Source organism: Puntigrus tetrazona, chromosome 5 (assembly GCF_018831695.1).
Source record: "Puntigrus tetrazona isolate hp1 chromosome 5, ASM1883169v1, whole genome shotgun sequence".
Lineage (NCBI taxonomy): Eukaryota > Metazoa > Chordata > Actinopteri > Cypriniformes > Cyprinidae > Puntigrus > Puntigrus tetrazona.
In genome coordinates, this window is record NC_056703.1 from 14870488 (window position 1) to 14880803 (window position 10316).

The following is a 10316-nucleotide window of genomic DNA, read 5'->3' on the forward strand; positions in this document are numbered from 1 at the left end:
AAAAAAGCTAGTACAAATGTCTAGTATTTATAGATAATGTTAAGATATTTGGAAAAAAATATTTGCATTTGAGCAAAATACAGTAAAAACTGAAATCGAAAAAATATATTTTAATTATTAAAATATTTTAATTATTGTACAATGCATACATTATTCCTGAGATGGCAAAGTAACAGTAAATTTAAATAGACATCACACTCAATATCACATAAAACTTCAGAAATCATTCTAATATAGTTATCTACTGCTTAAAAAACATTTCTTATCAATGATGAAAAAAGCTATGTTCCCTTATATTTTTTTTTGTCTAAACTACAATATTCTTTGATTAGTTAAAAGTTAAAAGAAGAAATATTTTGTAACATTATTAATGACTTTATAGTCACTTTTGGTTAAATAAGAATGTTGTTTTTTTTTCATCATTATCAAAAACATCATAACCTTTCATTTAAACTCTACTAATACCATTTCATAACAGTTGTACCATTAACAACTACCTACACCGTTTACATTTCATTTCTTTGAAGACATTTTTGAACTAAAGCGAACGTGCACCCTCAAACATTTCATTTATTAACAAAGTAAAGCCCTCAAGACTCAACCAATATTGTAATACAACCGCAAATACAGTGCAATGCATGGCACAAGAAATATATCAATACAATAAGAGATGCAACACAAAACAAAAAGTTGACTAAGAATAAAGTTGCAAAGCTGGTATTTTTTGAAGGATAGAAAAAATCTCTCCACAAATGACATCATGGACGAATTGGTAACAGTAATTAGCATTGAACCTAGTGATTAACAAATCACTGCTTTTCTAGACTCCGAAAATACTGTATTTAAGGTCATTTTATACCTGAACACAGATATTGGTAGCCCACATTTAACTGAAATCTTCGCCACAGTCAGTAAATCACTGTTTAACTCTTTTACAACTCTGGGGAGGAGCACACAACCGGTGACGTAATGGCTGTGAACCGCTACAAGCTGAAGCGACGCGATCCGAATATTAACCAACATTACTGGTTCCCTCAATCAAATCTACACATTTCGAAATCAAGAGCCATCTCTGTCAAAATCACCGTGTTGACTGAGTCAGTGTCTAACGAAGCCCTTGGTTTCAAACATGTCTTGACCTGATTTGCAACAAACAGCCAAAAACCAGGTGCATTCCAAAAAAAAAAAAAATTCCAGAAAAAAGGATGACTGCCAGGATGAAGCAGTGAAGAAATCATTTACACCCACCCTTACAACGCCTGACGCAAGATGCTTATTACTTCAAACAAAAAAGAAAGAGACGTAACCCTTTCTTACATCTGAAACTCACGGCAACCTCTTGTTGCTCCATATCATTGCTCCTCCGAGAAGAAAGGCACCATCATTTCACCATCTGTCATTTGCCTACTCATCTGTTTTACCCTCCACGACCTTTAATTACATAAAACTACGACGCGAATCTCACGTGGAATCCAAAAATGTGTGATTCTCGAAGCGAAGTGCTGCCAGGATCCTCGGCAAAAAGTAAGAAGCCATTTCAAGCCCACCATCGCGGAACATAAATCCGTGACACACGGCTCCAAACTGTAAACAAACGCCTTGTCACTATGGCGACCCGCTGATCAAACATGTTTTTTTCCATACCTGCTGTTCTCCCTGTGCTCTGCGAGCATCCCTTGTTGTTAACGACGCAATTTCGATCCGAAGATTGCAGAGAAAATAATGGTTGGTAATCTGTGCCGTGCCGACTAGGAAAAAGAGAGAAGGCAGAGCATTTATAGGACTCTGTGGGAGCGAGCGCCGATTTACGCTCTTCGCTGGCACTGCCAGGAGACCTGTGCACCACAGAGCCAAGCAGCCTGCAGGGACTGGCACAGCTGATCCTCCCTGTCACCAGCTCTACCACGTGGCTTCATCGTGGAGGGGGTGACCGGTGTCATACCAGGAGATACCAAATCGACAGTACAGGGGGATCCGTCGATAACATTTAAAGAGCAGATGGCGGTTATGAAATGATCAGACTGTAAAAAAAAACTAAAATCGATCAACAGATCAGGGATGTAACTCTCCAGGCCACATAGGAGAGAGCTCTGGATGACTTGAAAAGGGGAAGTCAGTCATCTGATTCGGAGGATGTTCACATTGTGTACTAGAGACTGAAATAACACAGACTAAATATTGTGAACCGCTTGAAACAGACGATCCAACATCTACAACCCAGCACAAACACAAAACAACGATACCACAAGCCGAGAAAATCCGATCGCAGCAAAGCAGTGAGTGACAGTCAAGAAACAACGATCAAAACCAGCTCATGGCGACATCAATTAAGAGAACCTTTCCTTAAAAAGCACAGTCGAGGCTGGACCAGGTGACTTGTTTTTACTGGCGCTGAATCATGAGAGAAGATACTTCGGCTTAATTCTTTGCATATAACGAGAGTCGGGTTTCCAACGACGCTAGCTTGAAGTCCGTATAGTGTAAAATATCACGTGTGTAATGTGTGACCTGTGCTGTGTGCTGATTCACGGCTCATTCCACAACAAGCACAAGAAACACTTCCCGCAATGTTTAAGAACGCACAGACATAAATGTAAAGAACTGAATAGATTCCAGTGCGTTGCTATAAAAAAAGGATTATTAAATATACAAACGAATCTCATTGGTCATACTGAAGATCTCTACATTCTGTAATAAACGATTTTCATCATATTTAATATGAAAACATTTCCAAATTCAAAACATTCACATAAACATTCCATGTTAGATCTAAAACACAACTATCATCCTCCTTTGCTGCAGGACAGCACAATATACATTACATGACTAAACATGTGTCATCTTCATCAAATGCCATATTAACCACAACATGAAAACATACTTATTTATTAAAAAGCATGCATTTAAAAAATATAGGGTTTACAATTTTATATGGATTTATGTGGATGCAACCGGAATTATTCTTTTTTTTTTGTTTGTTTTGAGACTAACTGCATTGTAACTGTTGTATCAAATGCGTTTTATACCTGAAAACAACTACACAGAAACAGCACATGATATTAATCAAGCCGAATACAAATTCCCGGAGCAGCGACTGCTTTTCACATTATTTTAGCCAAATGTCCTGTAGCACTTAGTACGTGGTTTGTAAATTTCCCTTTCCGCTTCCTGTAAAGCGATATATCGGCCGTGGACTTGCTTCCTATGCCAAAATGAACATTAGTGCTCACTGCTAATCTGACTTAAGATGGCCAAATATCCTGCGAGGTCCCCCGCACGAGAAAATAACAAGCAATACACCCTCATAATTTCACTTACGCTTCGGCAGCCGCATTTTATACATACCTCCTAAATGACCAAGGCTAGCTTTTAAACATGACACACACATTAAGAAAAGAAAGAAATCACAGGTCCTTGATCGACAACAGATATAAATGAAACAAGATAAAATTAAAAACAGGTGTATAGCCTTTCAAAAGGTGCAATATAGGTCACGTGTGGCTGATGTGGATGCAAGCCAATGTTATGATGGCTCTGAAATAACAGCACAGGTTCAATGACTTGCACAATACGCACAGCCGAGTTGTTTATATAATAAAACCGCTATCACGTCGCATTTCTAATCTTATTCACAGCTCTGCACACCCTCATCAAAACACACGGCACAAATTAAATGGCATATAAATGAGCCTGGAGGTGTCAAGGCCACACAACGCTGTTCGTGAGTCCATGACCTCTCACCTGAAGCAGCTGCCCAGCACTTCACCATCACACTGTGTCCCAATCTATCACCACGGCCTTCATAACACAACTTATGACATTACTGGGATTAGTTGCAGGCAGCCTTAATTAGTGCCCATGTCTAATGTTATTTACGGAATATTCTAGAGTTATACATAAATAGACGGACGAATAGACAGAAACAGACGTAAATCATATTCATAATTTCAGTTATTGATAACAATAAATCTTAAATAAAACGTCAGGCTTGCCGGAGACAAACAAACTGACAAAAAAAAGCAATTGATCCAGTGTGAGAGATGTGTAAATTAGCAGACGCTCGACACTGTACAGCCTAGTTTTTTTTTTTTTCGACATATAATAAAACACAGAAACGTAAGAAACCTACGTTACATAAACTATACGCAATATATAAAATATACAACCTACAAATTAGAACATCAGTAATGACCGTGTGAAATTAAGTAGAGGGAAATGAAAATTACACAAGCGAGTTTAATAACACAAAAAAACGGACTATTCACAATTGTATTGTATTGTATTATATTGGGATATTCGTAAACTGACAGGAATCACAAATAAATTCAGTTACAGTCGTGGATGAGTCGATGTCTTCAGTGACAGTGCGAGCTTTCGAGACAATTACAGCTCACCAGACGCCGCCTAAATAACCTCAAAATGAGGAATACTAATCACGCATACGATTAACTCGAGGTCTAAAATAATAAAGCATCGTATTTGTGAATTGTCTCCACATGAATGATTATTCGCCTGCAGCTAACAGGCTAGCGGAGTCCTCCTATCCTAGCCACGGCTAGCCCCGGCTACACACAACCGTTGCGTGCCGAGCCGTGCGTTTCGTTTTCACAAAGCTGGACTGCATAGAATACCACTGATATAAAGAGAACAGCATTCTGACATTTGTAGAAAGACGTAAAAATGGGGAAAGGGAGCTGTATTTTGAAGGGAGGAAGCTAGCGCCAGTGGGTAGTGTGTATGTGTTTTGCATGTCTCCAGTGTATCCGCATATCCATGAGAACTCACCAGACCAGCCGATGTCTTCAAGCTTCACCGAGAGCCGCTCTAAAGAGATCCTCTCGCGCTCTTCCCATCCATATTTCACGGGTGATGCCGGCGCTTTCTGATGCGAATACTGGTTCTGTTAGATCAGCTAGCTAGTGGCCATATTTAATCCTCGACATCCCAAACAACACAGGCTCGAGCTCGTCCCAGCTCCAGCTCTACTTCATCTCAGCGGTGTGGGAGACGCTGCCTCGCAGGGCTCGCTGTAGAGCTTGGATTACACGGGAAACAGCGACACCTGCTGGTCGCAGCGACGCGGCTCCCCTTTTCGTTTTGAGAATTACGTTTTTACCTCTCGCCAGCAAGCAAGGTAATAATAACCGAAAGTCAATTTGGCAGTATTTATAGTACGTTTTTAATGTTCATGACCGCCACAGCGGTAAAAGAAGAAAGGAATGTTAATTTTACATGATACTGGGGTGAATGCTGCAATCAATATATAAATGTATTGAATTATTATGTATCATGTATATTTAATACGCTTCCCGATTATCATCGATCATATGCTTGTGCTCTGTGTGCTAAAATTGTGTCAATTTTAACTAAATTATACTCCTAAAATAAATGTTTTAAGCATATACCCCCACATAAAGAAGAAGTTTACTTATACGGTGAATATTCAATGGATTAGTCTCAGCAGCCAAATATGAAGGTTATCGTGTTCTTCGTAGCAACATTTTATTCTAATAAAGTCAAAAGCAAACATAAAATAAGCTTATGTTGTTTAATATGCGGTGAACAGTGAATATGCAACAAAAATAATTCCGTAATTAGGACACATATTAAAGAAAAAATTACTTATACAAATGCAAAGTAAGAATTCATCCATCCATGTTATATTTAAACACAATACATATTTGTATTTATTTATTCTTTATCTATTACATTTAAACATGTACAGAATTTATTAACAAGCACAGAGGTTGTTTTCTCTGATCCTGCCATCTTGTATAATGGGTTATTGAACATATTTCTGATTGAAAATAAAAACAATTCTGAAGTCATTAAAACGTGAATGTAATTACACAAAGAACAATGACTGTCTGACATAATGGAAAAATGATATTAGCAATGAATGAAAAAAATTATTCAGCATAACCTTGAAATTTACTGTACTCCTGTATAATACAGCCATAAACAGTATGGTAAAAGTGCCTGTCTGGAGCCATAAGGTCGGTGACTATCTCTGCGTGGTTCATTTTAGGTATTAGATAGAGAGACATCCTGATAGAAAGGGCTTTGAGGAGCTCGGAGAATTTCACTGATGATTCCACCGGAACGATGATGTCATTGGTTCCATGGAGCAGAGCCACCGGAGGAACTCTGCATGAAGACCATAGCAAAGAATGAAGCACAAAGAGCTTCTTTCAACAGCACCTCTGTGCACCCTACGAGTGACCTTTACTTAATACACTGCATTTGTAAGTTAACAAGTTGGCCAGTACTGGTACTACAGTTGTAAATATTGACCTTACATAACCGTAACACCTTATTTAAACAATTTACTATAGTTAAACTGCTGGACGCTGTAAATATGTGAAAAAAAAATAACAACAACAATACCGTTTTATCTGATCCTCATTCAGTTTCTTGAGTAATGATGTTGGTGAATAATATTCAAAGTTCTCCACACCATCCATAGCTTTGTGCATAGTTGACACATATTCAACTGCCCGCATTTTCTCATGATTATAATGATCCATTACACTGTAAACGCCACTCAAACCTTTAAGAAAAATGTAAAAAAAAGAAAATCACAAGATAAAAGTTAAAGTTTTTATTACAGGGAAACCACTATGCTAAACTGTAAACAATTTCGGTATAATAGCCAAGTATAATAAACATGCCGCATTGATTTACCTATGATTCCTTTAATAGCAGATACAAGATCTCTCTGTGTGTTGGTCTCAATGAACAGCTCTTCTGCATTGTTCACCAGAAACAGTGTGGAAAGGGCACACAGATGAGCTCCTGCTGAATGACCTACTAATATTATGTTGTCCTGCATGAAAAAAAAAGTGTCGCCTAGATCAGATTGTTTTATCACTTTCAATTTATTGTTTTTACGTTTTTGCTTTTTTATTTTAATCTAATATGCTGATTTGGTGCCAAAGAAACTTATTATGATCAGTTGAAAATGGTTGCTGCTAAAATAGCAAGGGCATGAATTGACACAGGCGATACATTTGTGAAACTGAACGGAATATTGCGGCTCTGTGTATTAACTTATATTTGGAAATATTAAAACAAGTAGAACAAGAAGAATAAGTTACCAATCAAATGACATTAGTATTAGCAAAATTAAGTTGTAGAACTGCCAGCAGGTGGAGATAAATCACTGATTTTGTCACTGAATCATTCATGGAATTGATTCGTTCGAACGGCTGATTCATTCAGGAATAAAGCAAGTGAACTGGTCATTGAATCATGTAAGCGCAAGTTCATTCACAAACGAGACAGTGCTGTGTTTGAACGGAGATGTGCAGCACTCAGCTGTTGCTTTGGTTCTTGTTTTCGTCAAGGACATGGAGCGAAATCAGACGACAGTGCTACAGTCAGACAATGTAAGTCACTTAATATTAACTTCTTGTTTACTGAACTGTTGTGTTAAATTAATGTCACATTTACAGTCTTCCTTAATAATAAGTAAATCTGCCACTCTCCGTAATTCATCGCGAACTCACAAGGACCTATTATAAATCAACAAAGTTATCTACACTGAATAACATATCATGTTTATATTGTTTCTATTTAGTTTATCATATGATTCGTGAGAAAGAACATCATTTAAGAACAGCATTTATTTTGTAACAATACTGTGCCATTATTTCTATTAATTTAATGCATTCTTGATGAATAGAAGCCTATTAATTTCTTTCAGAAAAACCCCAGACATTTGAATGGTAGTGCAAAGTACAAGCACTTTAATTAAATATTTACCATGAGAAGAAGTGCATTTATTAAAGTCAAACTAAAGTAGCATTTGCAATGACATTGACAGCTTGAGAACTTACTTGATCAAGATTGAATGTTTGTCCCTTTTCTCTCACCCACATCAAACTGTCAGTGATGTCTTGAACCATATTTAAAACATTTCCCTAAAAATACAACAAAAATGTGAAAAAAAAAGTAAATCAATTCAAAGAAACCCACAAAAAATAGCAATAAATATATAATGTATAATATAATAATGTCTTACCTTCGGATATATGGAATAATCTGGACAAATTACAGAGGCGTTAAGCTCTTTTGCCATTTGTAAAGCTAACAGACAGTAAATGGAGCGGTCTCCTGATCCCCAGGCACCTCCATACACAAACACAACCACAGGAACACAAGCAGTATCAGAACGGCCCATGCTTGGTGAATAATATAAATCTAGTTTGTTCCCTCGTCGGCCAAAGGTTATACCCTAGGAAAAGAAAGAAGCACAATCAAATACTGTAGTATAATAAAAAAGAGACAAGTGCTTTTTATTTTAATGCTACAATACCTTTTAGTAGTACAAAGTTGTTATTGTATTAAATTTAACAGTAACTTTGTTTCTTAAAAACTCTGTAGTGCATAGAACACTGTTCAGCCTGTGGCTAAGTCAACCACATTAACAGGAATTTAAAAATAGAACTAACTTTCACATAGTGCTTGTTATTTTTGTCATTACTGTACCACAGTTTCCACTGAAAGTACAGTTTGCCATACTGCAGATATTTCAACATCTCCAGCACGGCTCTTGTAAGGCAGTATATGCGCCTGCAGGGAGTGCAAGAAACATCTGCATCATTAAAAATCCAGCTCATGAAAGTACAGTAACATCAAAATGTTGTATCACCTTGGTTTGAGAGCCTCTATATATTTTTGATAACCTGGTTTATTGGGCCAGCCATAGAGCCATTGGGCAACTAGAGAGATACTGTAAGGAAGGCCCACTAATAATGCCCCTGCCACCACTGGAAGAGAGAAATAGAACTTCAACGCAATCCTGAAACAGAAAAAAAGAAACAAAACAATGGGATTTGTACTGTAGTAATCCTATGTGCTTTTTTAATTACTTCATAACTTTGTGGAAACCTCAGTAATACAATTTTATAAAGAACTAGATAGATAAACATCACTGACCCCAAACATCATTTATAATTCATGTATGCTGACAATATTTAACATAATACTTACATTATTTTTAAGCTATTTTGTAGTTCTAATACCTGGAGTAGCAAGGGAACAGAAATTATAACATGTACACACACATATAATGTATAGATTATAGAATCACTTTAGAATGATGTACTGTACAGTATATACATTATAAGTATGAATCAGATGTAGCCTACAGTGCTCTGTTCTCCCTAAAACGTTAATCACGTTTAAAATATACATAAAGGCATGTCATGGCCACAACAATGTGCCTAATGTAAAGTCTATGACACCTCGGCTTTTGTTAGATGTACAGTATACAGCAAGACCTTGCTATTAATATTTTCCACACAAAAAAAAGATTCGCAAAGACATGGTAAGCTTCAGCAAAAGCGCAAGCAGGGCAAAATAAAGTTGACACTGCATCTGTTACATAATAATTGCATCTTGGATTTAGCAACATAAAGGATAGTTTACACAAACAGAAGTGATGTTCTGTAGTGAAAAGAGAACATCAGTGGTGCAAAGGCAGCATTGTGTCAAAGCGGATCACCTGCAGATGACATCCCAGTATCCCGTATGCCCTGATGAACGCATTCAGGGCATTAACTTCCTGACTGCTTGTACCAGCATGCGCAGACGTCAGCCTGAAAGTGTTTCTTATTGGCTTATTGGCTCACTTGGGCGGGACAAATTTGCACGTCAACTCTAAACACTACTGTGGTTTAAACGTCCCCATTTATCTCAAAATTAGCATTTCAAACATCGACTGTATAGGTGTATTTTAACATTTATTATTAAAGGTTGTTATCTTATAGCATATATTTGCCTCAAAACATAAACAGCTCTGGCGACGACGGTTTCAGTGTTTGTCAGTTAAAAGGAAATTCCTGCTAATGTCCAGTCAGAACACATATCTTATTATTATTAATTTACTAGATTGTTTTATCTTTCACAACAATGATCAATATGCTATTATGCCTTCATACTTTATTTTTGCTACTTTTCTAATGTAATAATGTTTAATATAAAACTACCAAATTTATAAAACTCTTTCAATTACATTAAAATTATATCACAAGTTGTATAAACACACACGCGCGCACACACACACACACACACACACACACACACACACATTTAGTCATTTTGCAGACGCTTTTATCCAAAGCGACTTAAAATAACAAACACACTGTAATTTACAGTCAAGCTATAATTGCGCTATATTAAGTTTACATATAGCGAATAAGATACATTAATATTATATCACCCTATAGAAATGTATGCATATTATTTTATCCTTATGGTAACTGCTTTAATCACTGTAACGCTTGGTCTGAACCCATGCTGTTTGTTGGGGT

At 36.9% G+C, this 10316-nt stretch overlaps 2 protein-coding genes across 7 annotated transcripts in view; both read right to left on the minus strand.

Annotated features, from left to right (window-relative positions):
• The window catches only part of wdfy3 (WD repeat and FYVE domain containing 3), a 62921-nt gene extending 57931 nt beyond the window's left edge, over positions 1-4990 (minus strand). For 3 of the 6 annotated variants that reach the window (XM_043240086.1, XM_043240083.1, XM_043240084.1), the window contains exon 1: positions 1645-1838. In XM_043240086.1, coding sequence (XP_043096021.1) covers positions 1645-1673 — 29 coding nt within the window. In that variant the 5' untranslated portion in view covers positions 1674-1838. Of the gene's footprint in view, positions 1-1644; positions 1840-4785 lie in introns of those variants that run through there. The other 3 variants (XM_043240085.1, XM_043240082.1, XM_043240087.1) reach the window with 3 other exon arrangements.
• Positions 4991-5534: 544 nt separating this feature from the next.
• On the minus strand, positions 5535-9586 carry si:dkey-193c22.1 (uncharacterized protein LOC567837 homolog). The gene is made up of 9 exons (XM_043240090.1): positions 9509-9586; positions 8995-9026; positions 8654-8803; positions 8454-8574; positions 8024-8236; positions 7839-7922; positions 6685-6826; positions 6388-6550; positions 5535-6147 (listed from the first exon to the last, which is right to left on the minus strand). Coding segments are annotated over exons 2-9 (1113 nt in total). The 5' UTR covers positions 8997-9026; positions 9509-9586; the 3' UTR covers positions 5535-5909.
• Positions 9587-10316: the final 730 nt, after the last annotated feature.